At 40.2% G+C, this 20,375-nt stretch overlaps 2 protein-coding genes across 4 annotated transcripts in view; one reads left to right on the forward strand and one right to left on the reverse strand.

The window, feature by feature from the left end:
* The window catches only part of LOC106813278, a 17,078-nt gene extending 4,825 nt beyond the window's left edge, over positions 1–12,253 (forward strand). Inside the window, exons 7-32 of the mRNA XM_014817384.1 lie at positions 1,219–1,331; positions 1,620–1,791; positions 1,916–2,013; positions 2,321–2,434; positions 2,648–2,843; positions 3,182–3,318; positions 3,572–3,718; positions 4,034–4,154; positions 4,414–4,520; positions 4,879–5,076; positions 5,196–5,309; positions 5,770–5,883; positions 6,010–6,178; positions 6,345–6,482; positions 6,726–6,860; positions 7,169–7,348; positions 7,754–7,852; positions 8,022–8,137; positions 8,388–8,526; positions 8,824–9,017; positions 9,353–9,487; positions 9,732–9,868; positions 10,076–10,215; positions 10,401–10,601; positions 10,707–10,854; positions 11,171–12,253. Coding sequence (XP_014672870.1) covers positions 1,219–1,331; positions 1,620–1,791; positions 1,916–2,013; positions 2,321–2,434; positions 2,648–2,843; positions 3,182–3,318; positions 3,572–3,718; positions 4,034–4,154; positions 4,414–4,520; positions 4,879–5,076; positions 5,196–5,309; positions 5,770–5,883; positions 6,010–6,178; positions 6,345–6,482; positions 6,726–6,860; positions 7,169–7,348; positions 7,754–7,852; positions 8,022–8,137; positions 8,388–8,526; positions 8,824–9,017; positions 9,353–9,487; positions 9,732–9,868; positions 10,076–10,215; positions 10,401–10,601; positions 10,707–10,854; positions 11,171–11,292 — 3,684 coding nt within the window. The 3' untranslated portion in view covers positions 11,293–12,253. The remainder of the gene's footprint in view (positions 1–1,218; positions 1,332–1,619; positions 1,792–1,915; positions 2,014–2,320; positions 2,435–2,647; positions 2,844–3,181; positions 3,319–3,571; positions 3,719–4,033; positions 4,155–4,413; positions 4,521–4,878; positions 5,077–5,195; positions 5,310–5,769; positions 5,884–6,009; positions 6,179–6,344; positions 6,483–6,725; positions 6,861–7,168; positions 7,349–7,753; positions 7,853–8,021; positions 8,138–8,387; positions 8,527–8,823; positions 9,018–9,352; positions 9,488–9,731; positions 9,869–10,075; positions 10,216–10,400; positions 10,602–10,706; positions 10,855–11,170) is intronic.
* LOC106813254 overlaps positions 11,629–20,375 on the reverse strand; it is a 44,194-nt gene continuing 35,447 nt past the window's right edge. For 2 of the 3 annotated variants that reach the window (XM_014817347.1, XM_014817364.1), the window contains 5 exons: positions 14,401–14,800; positions 14,039–14,191; positions 13,641–13,886; positions 13,113–13,268; positions 11,629–12,809 (listed from right to left, as the gene is read on the reverse strand). In XM_014817347.1, the coding sequence (XP_014672833.1) occupies positions 12,385–12,809; positions 13,113–13,268; positions 13,641–13,886; positions 14,039–14,191; positions 14,401–14,800 (1,380 nt within the window). In that variant the 3' untranslated portion in view covers positions 11,629–12,384. The remainder of the gene's footprint in view (positions 12,810–13,112; positions 13,269–13,640; positions 13,887–14,038; positions 14,192–14,400; positions 14,801–20,375) is intronic. The other variant, XM_014817356.1, reaches the window with a different exon arrangement.

Below are 20,375 nucleotides of genomic sequence, written 5' to 3' on the forward strand. Positions count from 1 at the left end.
TTCACGCGAGATATAGCTTTTTTTAAGAAATGACGGCGGCCATTTTGAATTCAAGATAGTGCCCGAAAACGCCTTGGATCACATGCATCACGTTGTTGTATGAAATAGTAACCCAAATTACGTCTGTCAGTAAATTTTCAAGTCTGTACGAAGATTATTAACGCGAGATATAGCTATTTTTTAAGAAATGACGCGGCGCCATTTTTAAATTCAAGATGGCGGCCGAAAACGCCTTGGATCACATGCATCACGTTGTTGCTATGAAATAGTAACCCAAATTACGGTCTGTCAGTAAATTTCAAGGTCTGTACGAGATTATTTAACGAGATATAGCTATTTTTTAAGAAATAACGGCGGCCATTTTTGAATTCAAGATGGCGGCCGAAGTTGTAGGTGGATCGCGTGTGTCCTCTTTTAAAATGAAAGAGCATACAAAAGTATGCAAGTGTACCAATTTTCACACTTTTTTCACAATCTTGAACAAGGAAGTTTAGATGATACTTCTGGACCTATATCCTGGACGGTACTATTAGTAAGCCGGATTGTTTATAATTGGATCCCAACGAACATTCTTTTGAGAAGGTTCCTGATACCATCCCTGTGCATTCCACTGTTTCGGCGTGTATGTGAACACATTTGGGGCTAACAGGGTTTACTAGAATCCCACCACTCCACCACAGAGTCACCGCAGTAGAGGTTAGATGAGCGCTGTCGCTCTGCGGCACTTGTTACTTATGAATATCGTGGTTGTATCATGTCTTTGACGTCATAATGACGTCAGCCGCTGCTTACTACACATGTACGTGGGCAAGCAAAAACGCTCTGACGGTTCACATGTACCGTTATATGGAGACATGAGCATGTACACAGGTGGCACATAGTGTTAGCCATCGAATAAAGTTGAAAACGAAAAATCGATGAAATTTCATGCACAACGTGGAGAGTATCCTTAACAACGGTTTTTCTGTTGACTTCTGTTGCATGCAATTTGCGTTATAAATAATGTTGGTCAAGCAGTGTAAATCTCACTTAGCAGTGAAATTGGTTGGTTTATGTTTTTGTGACATTTGTAATAACATGACCTGTGTAAATTGTTTCATGGTGGGGAAGTACATTTTTTGTAAATATTTTTAATAATCGTTCATGATCTACACTGTTATTCCATCTATATGAAACCAACTAGCTAGCTATTACCATCACGACTGGGTTCCTCTGCAGGCTTGCTTGTTTCCGAACCTCATACCAGCTGATCCTAACCTGTATGAGGAATCTGTAATCAGTCAAGGTGAAAGTAACTGTGAGGGAGAAGATGAGCTCAGACTTAGAGAGCAGTAAGTAACAGTTACTGTTTCAAACCTGTTGTTCTCATTCTCATTTGCATACATCTCTGCATGTCAAGTCTGCATACAATCTTTTCCTATTTTCTTGTTAGGGTGGTGACTCGTTTTAATCTTACCTGTTTAAATACATCTGTTTTACTACAACTTTTTTTATACTGCACCTTTCCCTATTCCCATGTCTCATTGTATGTGGAAGTTCTGATGTAAAGTTATCCTAAATTTTAAAGTCGGGGAGCCACTGCTTCAATTAATTATATTGAAGACGTGTTATATTCCCAGGTTGGTGTTCAGAAAGCAGCCATCACTAGACACGCTTTTCCACCGGCCTGTTAACTCTCCTACATCTACATCTGCGGAGTCAGCCCCTGAGCTTTGTCCAACTGAAGCAGATCCTGGTTTCATTAATTGGAGTGAAGATCAATTGTACGAAGCATGTGAAAATGAATTAGTGGTAAGCTAAGCACTAACTGCGATCCTATGTCACTATTGTCTGTTAAAATATGTTAATTTAATATGTGTATGGTGGTGTAAAATTACCTTGCCTGTTTTGTGGTTATGCTCTCATGTTGTACTAGGTAAAAGAGACGAGTCATCCAGATAGTAGTTACGTCACGACTCGGAGACAAGAAGACATTGATAGGTTTTTGGCGCACATTCCAAGCGTTCTACAAAGGTATCATTTATACATTGTCACTAACAGGACATGGGACCTGGAAATTTTATGTTTTAAAATCTCCTGATAAGGCAAATTTGTATGGTGGGTAGCAGGAAATTTCCTGTTTATCCGTAACTTATGCCACAATTAAGCTGCTGACGCGCATATAATGACTATATGAAACGTTTTAAAATGCCACTATTTTATTAGACCTTTACTTAGATATTCATAGCAAGTGTCAAATGCCGCTAGTAATGTTTGTTCTATTATGCTAATATATTCTTTTAAAACTGATGTAGTTTCAACAAATCAAAATTTTTCTCAGGTCACAGTCACAGGATTTGCAAGAGAGATATGTACTTCCAACCTTACAGAGGGCAAAGAGTATTCCTGATTCACTGGACTTTGATGAGTATGCCTTTGTAGTCGGAAATCGAATGTGAGTCAATCGGAAGTACATAGGAATGATAACATGTAAACATTGTTTTTCATGTGGTGTGCATCAGTCAGCCTCAGTACTTGCTTAATTAGCATTTGCAGTTCAACAGTTTATCTTGCATGATAAAGCATGTGTCTCATAACAGTAATAATAATTTTCTCATCTGGAAGGCCATTAATTATGAGCTGTTACTTCTTGTATAATGTTAAACAGGATGGCAGAGAATGACAGAGAGTGGGTGAGAGATATATGGAACCAATGGTTTGATGAGGTATTTCCACTGCCAGAGAGTGAAAGTAGTGCCATCGAGATTGAGGGATGTCCGAAGTTGCTAGTGCAGACCAATGCTGATGATAGCAGGCAGACAGTACTACTTTCTAATGCTGATAAAGAAGGCCAGTTGACAGTGGTATGGAAACTCTAGCGTGTACTTGTGTACGTGTGCGCATGTGTGCATGTGTGCATGCATGTTTGCATATTTTTGTGCCTGCGTGCATGCGTGTATAAAGTTGTTCATGCTTTTGCGTAAGTGCGTGAGCATGCTAGTTTATGAACTGTAAGGTATACTAAGAGTACTTAAATATACTAAAAATCTATGTAGCAGTAGAATGAAACATTCATTATAGAAGAAACATTAGGTATACGTAACGTCATTAAATTTGCTTCTTTTATCTGTTTAAAATCTTATTATATGAAATTTATTATTACAGATCTAATTATTTGTTGTGCCACACTCTTTTATTGCAGAAGGTGCAAGAAGAGCTGAACGAATTAAGCAGCAAAATTGATTCTAGTGAGGGCCTTGTTGCCATTCATCTTTGCCGACGTGGAGCTATCTATCTGAAATTGAATCAACTGGAAATGGCTTATCAAGACATAACTAAGTACTGCTGGATTTTTAGTCATATCACAGTTGCCATATGCACGTACATTCTGTGTCAAAAATGCATTTTCAAGGCAAATCATTAATTGAATATTTAGTAAGCCAGACGAGTACGTGGCACTTTCTTTAGTATGCATGAAATGTGTTATAATTGAAATTTCACCATTAGTCAGCATTAAGTAACTAGAGTATCTTAGATATGTAGGCTATTAAGGTATTGCTCATCTAATTATTTTATTTTTAATGGTATGTAGATCTCTTAAACTAGAGCCACAGTTGATGGATGGTTATTGGCACCGACACAATCTTTTGCTGAAGCAGAAAAAACCTAAAGCTGCCATTGAAGATCTAAACAAAATCATATCTGGAACTAGCCAACCCATCAAAGCTTACAAATCTAGGTAAAATTAAGCACTAAATATGTTTTAGTGACGTGAAGTATTATGAAACCATTCAGTTTAAATTGCTGTCTTCTTATGGTTTAAATGTTAAAAGTATAGTCATGTCAGTTTGTGCTAGGTAAAGTAAACAATATTCCAAATTGTTGCTCCATGTTTCTTCAATCTTATTGCACCCATGTATGTCTGTGTGTTTGCATGTGCATGGACATGTAATGTTTCGAGTCAGCTGAAATGTCTTGCTTAAAATTGTATCTGGAAATTACTAATCATGGCACATGAATGCCTAAGTAATGCCTGCTATATTACAAATTGCAGAGGTGATGTATACGAGAAAATTGGTGACATTTCGATGGCGATACTAAGTTATGACCAAGCTATTGCACTTAGCCCTACTGATTATGAAAGTCACCTCAGAAGAGCAGAACTCTACATATTAGTATGTTAATACCACTATATGTATTTATATCACTATCATGACACCAGCTTAAGCTAAACATCAGTGATATATGATTATAATATTGTACTTCGTTCGATTAAAACTCATTTTAATCCTATATGAGACCTTTTCCAACTAAATATAAATACTCCCCTGCTGGTGAAAAAGGGAGATAACCTAGCTAGCACTGCACGTTTGAAACTGTTAGGTTGGTCCGTGAGAGTAACCTCTTAATTAAGTTGTATAACTCTGCTTCCAGAATGGACAACTGTCGTTGGCACACGATGACTTGAAAACAGCCGTGAAACTCTCACCAGCAAGAACGGAGGCACGCATGAAGCAGGTGGAGCTTTATCTCAGTGATAGGTAATGCCATTTTCTTACTATGTGATAAAATTACAAAAATATACCAACTATGCTTATTCTTTCATTATAAGATAGCATATAGGTATAGTGAAACATTGTTATTTCATTACTACAGGTGACAGTCACATTTTTAATATTCTTTATGAATATAAAAGTAAATACGTCAGTGATTTGTTTAATGTAGCTTTCATTCGGATGAGCATTAAGGAGTAAACATTCATACACTGTATAAATAGTCGTCACTTTCTATTGAAATATACAATGATATATCATATAAGTAGCTAGCAATTTTAATGGGCTGTACTGTTGTATAGAGAGTTCGAAAGACGACCTTTAGTCTAATAAGCATTCCATGTAGGCAGTGGCAGTTGGCTGTCAGTGGTCTGACAGTAATTCTGGAGCGAGACCCCTACAATACCAATGCTCTGCTGCTGAGAGGACAGGCACTGATACAACAGGAATCTTGGCAAATGGCTCTGCGAGATGTCTCTGCTGTGGTGCACCTCGATCCGTGTAGTAGTAAAGCATTTTACCATCGAGGCTGCTTACTTCGAAAGTTAGTACAATAGGCATTTATGTAAATCTATGAACTAAGCCATAGTTGGTATGACTGATCTGATAGTTGTTATGTTACAGGTTTAATGTAATTATTAATTTTTGAAGTTGAACTTTCAGGGTTGATTCAAGGCGGGCCTTGCAAGATCTTAGCGTATCCTTGCTACTGGATCCAGGACCTGATAATGTGATGGCATATTTTCACCGTGCAATCATCTATCATTCTATCAGCAAGTACAATGTTTTATCATTTCTCTTTGATCAATGTATGTAGTTCTAATACGTGAACATGCCGTACTGTTTTAATTTAAAGTATAATAAAACTATTAGTGACGGTTCCTTGTTTATCCTAATTTTTATATGACTGTAAGATATGATATAAGAAAATGTTGGAAGATGCAGGAAATATACTATAATTTCAATGCATGTGTCTATAAAACATGGGACAGATTCTTTATAGTTTCTCAAAGGACAGTATAGTGTCACATATGTATATTGATTAATGAAAATTTAATGCCTTAATTATTTGTGAAGACCTTTCCTGTCATGCTATAGCTTTTAGTTATTTTAATTCTACTCTGTGTTTATAATGTTGCAATGTTACTGAAGACTTGTTTGCAGCAGGTTATTTTTTATTGATTCTTAGCAAATTTTAGGAAGAAGATGTTGGAATCTTTCTGCATATGTGTTGTAGGTACGAGGCATCTATTCATGATTTCATACAGGCTGTTAACCTGGACCACTCACTTGTAGCAGCTCTAGTAAACATCGGCATCATCTACATGCTGAAAAAGAAAGACTGTTATAAGTATGAGTTTAATTACTATTTGTTTTTATATATGTATATATGATAACATATCACTTGGTTTATCATCTATTCGACTTGCCTGTTGTTTTATGCATGTTCATGTTCATCGTAAATATTTGCATTTAGGGCACTAAAGTACTTCATGATGGCTGTCAGGGAAGACCCAACAAACATCAGAGCAAGATTATGCCGTGCGAAGGCTTACAGACTGATGAAGATGCACAGAAAGGCGTTGTCAGAAATCACACAGATTATACACTTACGGCCTGATGTTCTGCAGTATTACATGTATAGGGTGGGCTATGATGAACAAATTGTTGCAAGTGTATCAACTTGAAGGAGAATATTTTGATCACACTATTTTGACCCCCAAGTTTATTGTAGGGTGGTGAACATTTTTTATTGATATGGGAAACATTCCATTGACTCATTATGTATATAATATATTGCATTGCCATTAGGGTGACCTGCTATTTGAGTTGGGAGACCTAGAGCTGGCAAGATTCTGTATAGAACAAGCAGCAGAGCTCAACCTTGGTCTCCGCAACTCACCCTCCCAGGAAGCAGTTGTGCAATCGTTCCTTGGAAACCATGCTAAAGTAAATATATAAATATATATTATAAGTAATTATAAGTAAGTTACAAGTAGAAATGTGTAAGTATAATATATCACTGTAGTTACGCAATTAGCCAAACGCCTATGTGCATGGCATCATTTATGTATTTTATTGTTATAGAACTTCATGTTACTACTGCTTAGAACAAAACATCTAAATTCCAGTACATGTGTTGAAGTGATAAAGCCCATGTGGTATATTTCTTGCTTTTTTTTGTTATTACAGGCCAGTGAAGTGTTAAAAATGGCCTTGCAAAGACAGCCACAAGCACACCACTGGCTGCTCCTTGGTAATGCACAAATGAAGGCTGGAGATTTTGTGGAAGCAGTTGAGAGTCTGGAGCAGGCATTGCTCGTGCATGTATGGGTGACTGCTGATACCTTACATAATATCTGATAATATTGAGCTCTAATAAACACTGTGATGATAATTAATGTAGAATTGGTCAAACCTCCCCCTTCACACATGTAATTTGTGGTATTAACACACATGGACCCCCATGAATAATATTGCTGGTTTTACTATGATTGCAGCATAAATTTCTGTAAGCCTTATAGCTGACGGAGGCTACGTTGATAACTGTTATTTAGTATCAATGCATGTGAATGCTTATATATAAGTATATGCAAGGTTGCATGTGATATAATTGTTGATTTATATTATTTTAGGGCTCCAAGTGGTCAACGCACCAGGAATCAGTGCAGAGGAAGGCAGCACAGCAGCTGACCACAGCAGATCTGACAGATGCACACTACAGCTTGGGCATTAGCCACATAGAGCTGGGGAACCACAACCTTGCGCTGGACTACCTCAATAATGCTCTCACAGGCAACCAAAGATTTGCATTAGTAAGTATCTTATTTCTTGTCAAAGTCAGTGAAATTCTTCTTATACATTTACTTGGTAATTAACTTATGACATGGTAACCATTTTAAAATGCTGTACAAGCAACCATGCTACCCACTTAATAATGCATGAATAACGATTGACACTTCTAGAAATTATTCCAGTATGTAAATATAAAAAAATATTAACTTGTAATTACGGGCAAAATTAATATGTATGGTAAGTAAAACTCAAATGTTTTCATGGAATGTAATTGTTAAAGTACACTATTGTGTTTCCTATATAAATAGAATTGGAAAGTATTGTATTAACTGATATTCACGTAAATTAAATATATATATGCAGGCAATCGGCAAACACTGGGTTTTATCAAACGAGTCATATTGCACACTGCCCTGTTATTTTAGGCTCATTTCCACAAAGGTGAATTGGAGTTGGAACAAGGGAAAAAGAAGGGCATGTTCAGCACTAGTAAAGCATTAGCAGTCAACCCAAGTCTGTTTCAGGTGAGATATCCAATAATACGTACATATATCAACGTCGTTTTTAATGAAATTATCTCAATATGCTGGACAAGTGGGTTTTTTCGAAAGTTTATAAAATGGACAAAGATAGGTCTCTGTTGTGTCCGTCATATATGTCCAAAGGCATTCCTAAGTGGTTGATACATTTCAGGCCTTTCTCAGCAGAGCAGCATTCTATAGTCTCGAAGGGAAATACAGCAAGGCCATACTCAACTGCAACGAAGCTATAAAATTGCGACCTGATTGTACCCGTGCATATTTATACAGGTAGACCCTGCTAGATTCTAGCATCACAATGTATAACCATATGCTCCAATATTGGCACAGTATGCTATATATATATATTTTATAAATCTATTATGTTTCAAACGTCTTAAGCACGAATTGGGATACATGTGATGATATTATCAAGTCATATCACCTGGTGGGACTGTGGGATATTATTCACTTACATTAAAATCATCCTGAAGATAAGCAATATGACAATATTCTAATTAATTAACTTACTATATTGCAGAGGAGCACTAAAATACAAAATTCAAGCATATAAATTGGCTGTGTCAGATCTTACTAAAACTATTGAACTGGACAAGAAGTGCGCTGTTGCCTACTTCAATAGAGCGATATGTCTTCAACAATTAAAAATGTATCAAATGGTAAGAACTTTATTTTAAATAACTTTTTAGTTGGCTTTGAAAGCCGTTAACGTTATTGGTTAGTAGTGTGGTTATTTAACCATGAAATTCAAGCTTGATGAACATTTGCATGCTTTTATTTATAAGCTCGTGATAAGTCTGCATTTGCATGCTATCACACACTGCCAGTATAAGAAAGTATAAAAAGTACAATTACGCCGTATTATTTAGCTTTAGCTAAGAATGCGTAAGGAATTATGAAACACATATAGTTATATGTTGTTGAGCTCATTGGAATGTTATTGTTTGACCCTACAGGCAGTGCAAGACTTCAGCTTGGTGTTGTTGCTAGACAAAGCAGGCAAGCTGAAGCTTAGAGCTGTGACAAACAGAGCTCTTCTCTACCTCCACATCGGCGATACTGAGGCAGCACTGTACGACATGGTACTAGCTCATGATATGTGCCCATATGATCCCGTCATAATCCACACACTCGGGGTGTGCTATCACAGGTAATGTAGCACATTGGATGTGTGCTAGGCAGTACTCACTCTAAATAAGTGCCACCACTAGTAGGCACTTGCTATGCACTACTATATACACACACTGTGTATACCACTGATGTTTAACTATCCTACACTTAGGTAAAATAATGAATATAAGCTTAAATTATTCAAGCTATAAAAAAAATATTTTGTGATTTTGCATATTGTGAATGAGTAATATGTAAATATATAAACTATCGGATTTCACATTTCACCATATCGCAGACTTCTTTACATGAATTTTTCCTAATTCCAAGTCAAATATTTGAATTGCATTTTTTATTCACACCATGTCTGCACAGGCTTCAGCAGCTGCAAACTGCAGTGCTCTGTTTCTCTGATGCTGCCAAACTAGACAAATTCATGCTCGAAGCTTACGTGGGTCGTGCAAATGCGCTCATGGATTATGGATCTGACAGTGCCCAGTTTTGGGCAAGGTGAAAATTTTATTAACGTCATAGATTTCGTGATTAAGAAGATAATTGAGACGTTATTGTTCTAAATGCAAGCTCAGCCATGCAATATACATACAGGGACATTATACATACTTTATACGAGGTATTATTACAGCATTATTGTCTATACAGAGTTTATTAGTGAGATCAGTAATTCACATATAAGAAATAGACTTGGTGTGACAGATGGTATTAATATGCTGTATGGACATTAAACCTGTTGCAGGAAAGACTATGAACGAGTCTTGAGGCTCCAACCAACCTACCTTCCAGCAAGGATTGCTCTAGCTTTTAACCTGCAGGCTGCAGGCAAGTTCCAGAAAGCTTGGAATCATTTATCTATTGCCGTCAGCCTAGATCCAGGTGTGTAAATATAGGGTAACACAATCAGTTGCAGTTGGTAGGTACAAATGGGCTTCATGAAGTTTTTCTTAAATCTATATTTTTCGATTACATGGTCAGCTGCAACTCATAGTATGCCACTAGTGGTAACTATAGTGTAACGTATATTTCCCTGTAAATTTTTAACAGACATATCATCAATGATTAAATCTCACTTGTTCCTGACAGGATATGCCCCGGCATTGGAAGCACGTGCAGTTGTCTGCTTGCAGATGTCTAACAAATTCGCTGCCCTGCAGGACATGAACACGGCTGTTCATTTGTCTCCTAGCCCAGCACACTTGTCAAACCGTGGTGTCATACAGCAGGTATGCGGTTTAAACATTTTTTGTGAATAAACTAGGATATATATATATATATAAATAAATATATATATATATATATTAAGTAATTATATAAGTGCCAGAAACGGACTTAAAAAGGGTAATCTCACAGTGCAGCTATAACATCAGTCTGCCTGCAGAACCTAATCAGAGCATAATGTGATCTGCAGAGTATTGGTGACATGAGGAATGCAGTCGAAGACTTTCAGGCTGCAGTGAGAAAGGATCCCACACACGCACTAGCTCACTACAACCTGGGCAACGTGTATTTATCCAACCGTCAGTACAAGCAGGCTGCTGCTGAATATACCATGGCACTTGAGAAGAAACCTGCGGACGATGCGATGTTTATGAACAGGGCTCTTGCTAAGGTGCGATTGAATGTAATTGGATTAATAAATAACTACACTTGCGTGATGTATTTCTTAGTTACTACTGTTATTATTTTTGTAATCGTGTGCATTTTTTGCCAATAGGTCATGTTGAAAGACACAAGCGGGGCACTTGATGACTTAGAAAAGGCTGCCAAACTGGCTTCACAGAATGGATCCATTTACTTCAACAGAGGCAACCTGTATTATACATTACAGCAGTATGAACTAGCAGAACTGGACTACAGCACAGGTATTATGTGCTATAATTTCATGCTGCAACATGTAAGACGTGTGGTATCGGCTACATTTTTAGCAGTTACTATAAATATGTCTACACAGATTAAATATATAGCTGACTATACATGCTAGGTACCGCATGGTACATGCTGATCAGGTCATATGTTTGAAGTATCTATAGGTCATTTACTACTAGCAAACATTCACAGCCAGCCCAAAGGCTATGTGCAATCATGTGTTTATGCAGGTAACAGTAACTAATATGAAACTTGTTTGTGTAGTATTAATGTACGTAGTACTGACATTTTTCTGACTTTACTGTATTTCAGCCCTGGCTTTGCAGCCTGGAGATCCTATATTGCTACAGTGCAGATCCCTAGCTCGAGGTAAGCTTCACAGATTCACTGATGCCATGGTAGACCACCAGAGTGCACTCTGTTCAGTCGAGTAAACCGATTATATGGCGGTGAAATAAAAAGATGAAAATGTGTAGAAAAGACATCTTTGTTCAACCCATAAGCTTCAGATAGACATGATATACTCATCACGTCATGATTTAGACATTCTAACAGCAAGAGGCAATCTGAATAGTCCTAGTGATACACACATTAGTTTTACCATTGTTGTCTGCTGTTCTATTGGATATGTCAGTTTGGGTTATTTTCATTTATACATCCAACAGTTTACATATAGGCATTTTGCTTGCAACATTCATATCATATAGAGCTAATATTATCTTTTATTCTATCTAGCGTACTTTAAATTAGTCACACAAACAATGTATTTATCGATGCAAAAACGATTTTATTATCAAGATCTTTTGGTATCCTTATATGGTCACAGAGCTATGAGCAGTACACTCTTTTATTATTCTACAGTGCGTCTAAACCTCTATAAGCTAGTGATTTGTGACATGCATATAATCTTGTTGTCTCATGTTATGAAGATCATCAAGTATGGATTCAAGTTGCATTGTTCTAATGTAAACTATCGTACATAGCAACTACTACTCCTTATAATAGTATATGAGGTATATTGGGGCAACAAGAGCACCACCAATCTCTCTGGTTCATGTACTCTCCTTATCAATAGCAGCCTATATATATATATATAAATATATATATATATATATATATATGTATATATATACACATATATACCATTGCCAGCTAATATAAAGTTTTATAATAATATAGTATCTATAGTATTGTAACTATTGAAAGTTGCTGTTACAAATCTATGCACAATTGTAGTATATATAATCTTGTCTAGTGATCAGTTGTTGTTTTTCAATTCAAACTGTATTGATTAATACTCATACTGCATTAACTATATGCACTTCAATAGTGAGGTTACAATGTGCTATAATGTAACTTCCATACAATAAAAGAGCAAGTTCCTTTAAAACCTTACATAATGAATTAATGAAGGTGTGTACACGTGTCATTTTCATTGAAATAGTCGAACGTTGTAAGCCTAAACAAACTACATAATCTGTGGAAATGTGTGGAATTTGTAGGTGGGCAAATACGTATAAAACAGCCTATTTGCGCAGGAGGCCAAATAGTCCATTGGGATTGCAAGCTCCCAGACAACTACGCTCGTCATAGAATTTGTTCCTGTTTCCACCGCATCCTCCGAACGCGAATTCCTCACACTGTCCGGTGTGCTGGTTGTAGTGCCAGCGAGTGAGATTCATTGTGCACGGTCCTTCGTCGATATCTATGGTGCAGAGGACGTTGAGTGGAGGCCGGGCTATGTGCCAGCCACAACGGTCGATGCAATCTGCCCGCATCGCAAAGTTGTTGTCGTTGCCGCCGCAGCCGCTGTAGACAAAGCGCTCGCAGCGCTTGGTGTCCGCGTTGAAGTACCAGCGTTTCTCGTTGCCATCACATGTGCCGGAAACGCGATCCTGCGTGCAAATGGGGTCCAGGCGTGTTGTCGAAGGGCTTGTTCTGTTCGTCTGCCCTGCAGAAATACAAGGGGAGGGAGCCTATTAGAACTGGTGTTCTAAGCATCTTAGTTTGGTGTAGGTATTTGTAACATCACTTAAAGTTGTAATGTAGAAATATAGATGTATATAGAATATATAGAAATGCGACAGTGTTAATGATCTGGGTCTTCCTGGTTTTATCAGCCGGGATCAATTGGCAGTAAACGAATTATATAGTAACCCCCAATAGTAAATCTACAATGAAACGCTAATAACTTCTTATGAAAATGATAATCATGAAAAATTAACACATTTTAATAGTCGGTTTATAGGTGCACCTTGGTCACAGGATCGTGGATAAGCTAGTTGTAGGTCTGGGTTTGCTTCCATTGCACATCTCACTTCGCACGGGTTGCTATACGTTTTACCATCACTGCCACACTGTGGGTTGTACTCCCGGGTGCAAATGCATGGTGCTACTGGTGTACCTGTTTCTGGAACGAAATGTTTAACAAATCTCTTCTCATATAGTGTTATCAACATTGCCCAGTTCCACTCAGTTGGGTGAACAAAAATCTCAATCGCGTGGTACACCATACTCGGAATAGCATTGAAATTAAATCTGAATTCTGATGTTTAAATTTTCTCTCAAGTATGTGCGTATTCTAATAGACATCTAATAAACTAGCTTAATAGATGTAATGGGCAAATATACGTGTGAAACGTGTATATCGAATGAATTTTACAATGAGTCATTACCAAACATTACTCATAAACTATATTTTGACAGTTTTTCTGAATTGTTGTTTGTTTATGAAAATAGTTAGAATGGGTTGAAATCAAAGTGATATATTGTAAATTTATACCTCCATTGACGAGTCTAATATTCTGCACTCCCGATCTGGGCTGTCTTAGAGAACAACAGACTGCTGGAGCATCTGCGCGGTCAGTATTGCAGGTAAATCGAGCAGGACATGGGCTATTCTGAGAACATGTCATGGCATAGCCTGCATCCCGTGAGTCTTCCAGGGGTGTGGTGCCCCCGGGGCAGACCTGGGCATCTGCTCTGGTTTTGACTGGCTGTTCGAATGGTCGCTGACCGGGTGCAAATCCTAACAAGTATAAATAATTTGATTCACCTCAGACATGATGATGTAATTAAAGACTAATACATAGACATAGTCTGTATTAGTAATATTCAAATTAAATGAGAAATATAGTTGACTTGATCAATATAAACATGCACCATGTAAGAATGTCATACCTTGGTCACATGATCTAGCATAAGCTAGCTGCAGGTGTGAGTTAGTTTGTTTGGCGCAGTCGAGTTCACACGGGTTGCTGTACGTTTTCCCATCGCTGCCACACTGTGGGTTATACTCCCTCGTGCAAATACAAGGAGCTGATGGTCCAGGTCCTACAACATGAAGTGCTATTAGCAGGCATGCCTATTAAAATGGAAATTTTCACCTTCATAGCCAGTCTGTGTTTTAACATGAGAATTGTTTAAAAGCTGCCGTGCGCATGTGTATCTGATAAATACAGCTAGCGAAAAGCCACAACACGTGTTTATTCGTTGTTGCGGGCTTCTTGTACAGGAAAATGAGTTATTGCGTTTGTCCTCACCTTGAGGAAAAGTAGGTGGCTTGACATGTGGTGGTGAGATCTGTGGCTGCGGGCAGCACACGGCTGGTGCATCTGCTCTCCTTGTCTCACATACATAGTTGGTTGGACAGGGGTTGCGTTGGGAGCATGTCCTGGCAAGTGTTGGATCACGTTGGTCAGAAAGTGGCGTGTTACCGCCTGGACACACTTGGTCATCGACCCGTGTGCTTATTGAACTTGTAGATGTTGGAAGGCGTCCACTGCCTGACCTTGGCTGTCTTAACGAACAACAGACAGCTGGCACATCCTGCCGGTCAGTGTTACAGGTAAATCCACTTGGACATGGGTTGTTCTGAGAGCATGTCTTGGCATAACCTTCATCACTGGGATCTTCCAGAGGGGTGGCACCACCAGGGCACACCTGTTCATCAGCTCGTGTTTTCACCGGACGTTGGAATGGATCAACGGGAGTAGAACCTTTTAAAGATGAGAATAATTTTTGTTGTATCAGGTTAATGCAGTATTGTTAGCAGTAAACGATACACGCTGCCACACTGTGGGTCATACTCCCTCGTGCAAATACAAGGAGCTGAGTGTCCAGGTCCTAAAACATAAAGTGCTATTAGCAGGCATGCCTAATAAAATAGAAACTTTCATCACATAGCCGGTCCTATCTTAATACGAGAATCGTTTAAAAGCTTTGCCGCGCGTTTCTATCATATAAATACATGTTTAGGAAATTCTCTTAGCAGCATTACTAACCTGTAGAAGCAGGTAAACCTTCAACACACATTTTCGGTACTCTACAAGCTCCCGGAGCATTGCAGCAAAGCTGTCCTTGACTACAGCTTGCGTCCCCAGAACACCGTATGGGGTTGTCCACCGGACAGAAGAACAGATTAGTTAGATCTGGGCATATGGTAGCAACTGCAACAAGCAACACGTTGACATTTAAAATGGTTTTATGGGACTGACATTTAAATTCCCTCAGCAAACATGCGTGTCGGGAAACATTGTTTCCATGTGCGCGTAGTATTATGTAATGATGTAGTGTTGTATGAGTTGCGTATGCCAGGCAATTATAAGGTTATACCGAGTGACAGCCTAAGTCATGCGCTTCATAATAATGTGTTTAAAAGCAAGAAATATACGTGATGCAAAACAGAGCAGCATTGAAAGTTGCAGAATTGCTAGAGCCCGAGGAAAAAATGGTTCTAAGAATCGGCACAAGCAGAAATGAAGCAGCAGAGCGAATTTAGGCAACATTAAGATGTTTGGACTGGTAGAGGAAAACGGGATTTTACAGTGCGAGGGAGTTGAGAAGAGTGTTGAGAGAGAGCGAACGTAAAGGTGTCGGGCAGACTGTTCAGAGAGAGCAAAGGAGTCGGAAACAGCAGCGATAGAGAGCGAACGTGAATATATAGAAAGAGGGGATTATAAGTGTGTATAGTGAATTGAAGTCGTAAATTGTATGCAAATAAGCTAGAGTGTTACAGAGTCATTGATATACATGAGCGTATTGTAACCAGCGGAAGCAGCTAGCGAAAAGCTGCAAGACATTTTGTGATTCGTTGTTGTGGGCTAGCAAATTATTAACATGTTGAGTGCAATCTTGTACAGGAAAGTGAGTTATTGCGTTTGTCCTCACCTTGAGGAAAAGTAGGTGGCTTGACATGTGGTGGTGAGATCTGTGGCTGGCGGCAGCCAGCACGGCTAGGTGCAATTGCTCTCGCTTGGTCTCAGCATAGCATAGTATGGTTGGACTAGGGGTTTGCGTTGGGAGCCATGTGCCTGGGCAAGTGTTTGGATCACGTTGTACAGAAAGTGGCGGTGTTAGCCGCCTGGACACACTTGGTCAATCGACGCGCGTGTGCTTATTGAAGCTTGTAGATGTTTGGAAGGGCGTCCACTGCCTGACCGTTTGGGGCTGTCTAATCGACAGCAGCAGACAGCTGGCAGGCATCCATGCCTGCCGGTCACGTGTTAGCCAGGTAAATCCACTTGACAATGGGTTGGTTGCTGAGACGCATGACGTGCTTCGGCATAACGGCTTCATGCACTGGGATCTTCGCAGAGGGGTGGCACCACCGGGCACAACCTGTTCATCCGCTGCGTGTTTTTCAAGCGCGGGACGTTGGAATGGATCAACGGGAGTAGAACCTTTTAAAGATGAGATAATATATTTGTGTTGTATAGAGTTAAATGCAGTATTGTTAGCAGTAAAGCGATACACGCGCATGCCAGCACTGTGGTCATACTCCGCGCTCGTGCAAATACAAGGAGCTGAGATGTCCAGGTCGCCTAAAACATAAAGTGGGCTATTTAGCATAAGGCATGCCCTAATAAAAATACAAACTTTCAATCAGCAGCGTAGCGGTCCTATCTTAATACTCGGAGAATGACGTTTAAAAAGGCTTTGCCTGCGCGTTTCTTCATATAAATACTGTTTAGGAAATTCTCTAGCAGCGATTACTAAGCCTGTAGAAGCAGGTAAACCGCTTCACACACATTTTTCGGTACTCACAGCTCGCCGGAGCATTGGCAGGCAAAGCTGTCCTTGACATACAGCTTGCGGTCCACAGAAACAGGCCGGCGTATGGGGTTGTCCATCCCGAAGCAGAAGAACAGATTAGTTAGATCTGGGCATATGGTAGCCAATCTGCAACAAGCAATACACCGGTTGACCATATTTAACAAATGGTTTTATGGGAGCTGACATTTAAATTCCCTCAGCAAACATGCGTGTCGGAAAGCATTGTTTCCCATGTGGCGCGTAGTATTCATGTAATAGATGTAGTGTTGTATGAGTTGCGTATGCCAAGTCACAATTTATAAGGTTTATACCGAGTGACAGCCTAAGTCAGCGCTCATAAAAAATAATAATGTGTTTAAGAGCAAGAAATATACGTGATTGCAAAACAGAGCAGCATTGAAAGTTGCAGACAATTGTAGCAAGCCCGAGGAAAAAATGGGTCTCTAAGAATCGGCACAAGCAGAAATGAAAGCTAGCAGAGCGAATTTAGGCAACATTAAGAATGTTTCGGCCTGCGTAGAGGGAAAACGGGATTTTTAGCACGTGCGAGGGAGTTTGAGAAGAGTGTTTGAGAGAGAAGCGAACGTAAAGGTGTCGGGCAGAGTGTTCAGAGAGAGCAAAGGAGTCGGAAACACGCAACGATAGAGAGCGAACGTTGAATATTAGAAAGAGGGATTATAAGTGTGTATAGGTGAATTGAATCGTAAATTGTATGCAAATAAGCTAAGAAGTGTTACGAGTCATTGATATTACAGTGAGCGTAATTGTAACGCAGCGGAAGCAGCTAGCGAAAAGCTGGCAAGACATTTTGTGATTCGTTGATTGTTGGGCTAGCAAATTATTTAAGCATGTTTGAGTGCAATCTTGGTACAGGAAAGTGAGTTATTGCGTTTGTCTCACGCTTGAGGAAAAGTAGGTGGCTATGACATGTTGGTGGTGAGATCTGTGGCTGCGGGCCAGCACACGCTGGTGGGCATGCTGCTCTCCTTGTCTCACATACATAGTTGGTTGGACAGGGGTTGCGTTGGGAGCATGTCCTGGCAAGTGTTGGATCACGTTTGGTCAGAAAGTGGCGTTGTTACACCCTGGACACACTTGGTCATCGACCCGTGTGCTTATAGAACTTGTAGATGTTGGAAGGCGTCCACTGCCTGACCTTGGCTGTCTAACGAACAAACGAGACAGCTGGCACATCCTGCCGGTCAGTGTTACAGGTAAATCCACATTGGAGCATGGGTTGTTCTGAGAGCATGTCTTGGCATAACCTTCATCACTGGGATGCTTCCAGAAGGGGTGGCACCACCAGGGCACACCTGTTCATCAGCTCCGTGTTTTTCACCGGGACGTTGGAATGGATCAACGGGAGTAGAACCTTTTAAAGATGAGAATAATATGTGTCGCATCGGGTGTAATGCAGTAATTGGTTAGAAGTAAACTATACTTCGTATTTACACTCGCAGCTTTGCACGTCTACACAATTAGAACGCAAACCAGCGAGGCATACATAAATTAGACACTTACTACGTTTCTCATACCTCCAGCCATTGTGTTTGCGCGAGTCCTCGATCGTTATCAAAAGCTGTTTTCGTTGGCCACTTGGCTAACACGACCTATAAAATGAACTGTTCACATCTATTCTCATCGTTCTATAATAGGAAGTATTCTCCTGAAGAACGCTCGGCAAGGTCCCAGTCACGCGTGCGTAAANACTGGAAGATCGCCCAGTGATGAAGGTTCTGGCCCAAGACATGCTCTCAGAAGCAACCCATTCCAACGTGGATTGTCCATGTAACCTGACCGGGCAGATGTGCCCAGCCTGTCTTGCTTGCGATCGTTTATGACAGTCACACAAGATTCAGCGACGCCAGAGCGCTCTCTTGCGCACAGCGCACCAATACACTATAGTAATAGAGGCACAGCACAGGGCGTTACTGTGGACAGACTAGACAATAGTAGCTGGGCGTCAAGGTAGCTTCACGACGCCCTATCTTACGACTGTCGAACCCACGTGATCTAGCGAACCTTTGCCAACGGACATAGCTTACCCATACAATTGTAAAATGTTCCCTGCATTTAAAATGCTGAGAAATTACGCAGGTTACATCGCAGAACTCCCGAACACGCGCCGTAGTCACAATAGCTATAATGTAACAAACACGCGTGTGCGAGTGCCTGCCTCCGATATTCCATTTCGAGCCCGCTAAGCTAAAGCCAAGCATAAAGCGCAGCCGGCTGAAAGGTGCGATATGATATTGGTTTACTGAGCCTATCCTAATTTAACCTATATTTCAAATCTTAATTTAGGGTCAGGGTTAGGGTTAGGGTAGGGCAGGTGTTAGGGTAGGTAGGGTTCAGGGTTAGGGCACTTTTTCCCGGGTTTTGCCATCATTCTTTTAATCATATCGTAACAATATATTAAAATTAGAAGTGCCAGTAAACACGGTACTACTGACTCGCACCTTTCAGCCGGCGTGCGCATAAAGCGCGCGGGCGTCACACACACACAGCTCGTTCATTGTGGCTAAAAAATCTGAGTAGCAGCCGGTTGGGATTTCCGGAATCTATTAAATGTTAAGAAAAAACCTTAATGTTCAACTGAATGACGGCACTCGGTTCAACTTTCGACAGCGGAGTGAAAATGCCGAAAATTTCCATCTTCGATGCGAACTGATCGGCCGGGCATTTCATTATTTACGAAAAGTAAACAGGCTGGCGAAAGACAGGTAGGTAGATAACTGTTACGCGGTCGTACGGGCGCCCCATTCATGTCCATCCAACGAGAAGGCGGGCTTATTCTGATTACGGAGATGCGAAAGATGCGATCTGAGCGAACGCGTAGATCGCAAGTGCGGCCTTACACAGCGTTCCTTTTCGTAAATTTGTTGCAAACTATCGTAGGAAACCGTGTCTCCAACTAGGGCAGAATGCCCTAGTTTTCTGACCGAAAATTGAAAGATGCTGAGATCGGCGATTTGGGCCCATGGTCCGCCCATATTTAAAAATATCAAAGACTGGTGCCGCGTAGGCTGTGCTTGGAAGACCAAATGTTGTCAATCCTCGCGCGCCTCGGCGCATCATGGCCGCATTCACGTCTAGTCCCTATCTACCTATTATCCATGGAAACTTTTCAGAGCGTTTGATTGTGCCCCGTACGTGTGTAGTGACCCATACTTGCCCCTTGAAACACTTGATGGCCGTCCCTTTTCAGCGATATTCATCTATCCAGAATCCATCGGCATCAACCCTGTCCACAGCTGTCATCTGCCGGCTGAATGTAATTGCTACGGCTGGTCATAAATAGCATTTACACCTCGTTACACTTAGCGTACATCAGGTCCCCGGTTTGTTTGATCTACGTAAGCTTAGTGACGGTCATGCAGTACGCAGCGGCTCGCGGGTTTGCTGAAATGCGATGGTTACCCGTCGTACATTTGCTCTCTAATTTCTTAATGAAGTTTCACAT

Source organism: Priapulus caudatus, unplaced genomic scaffold, assembly GCF_000485595.1.
Source record: "Priapulus caudatus unplaced genomic scaffold, Priapulus_caudatus-5.0.1 Scaffold23, whole genome shotgun sequence".
In the NCBI taxonomy this organism is placed as follows: domain Eukaryota; kingdom Metazoa; phylum Priapulida; class Priapulimorpha; order Priapulimorphida; family Priapulidae; genus Priapulus; species Priapulus caudatus.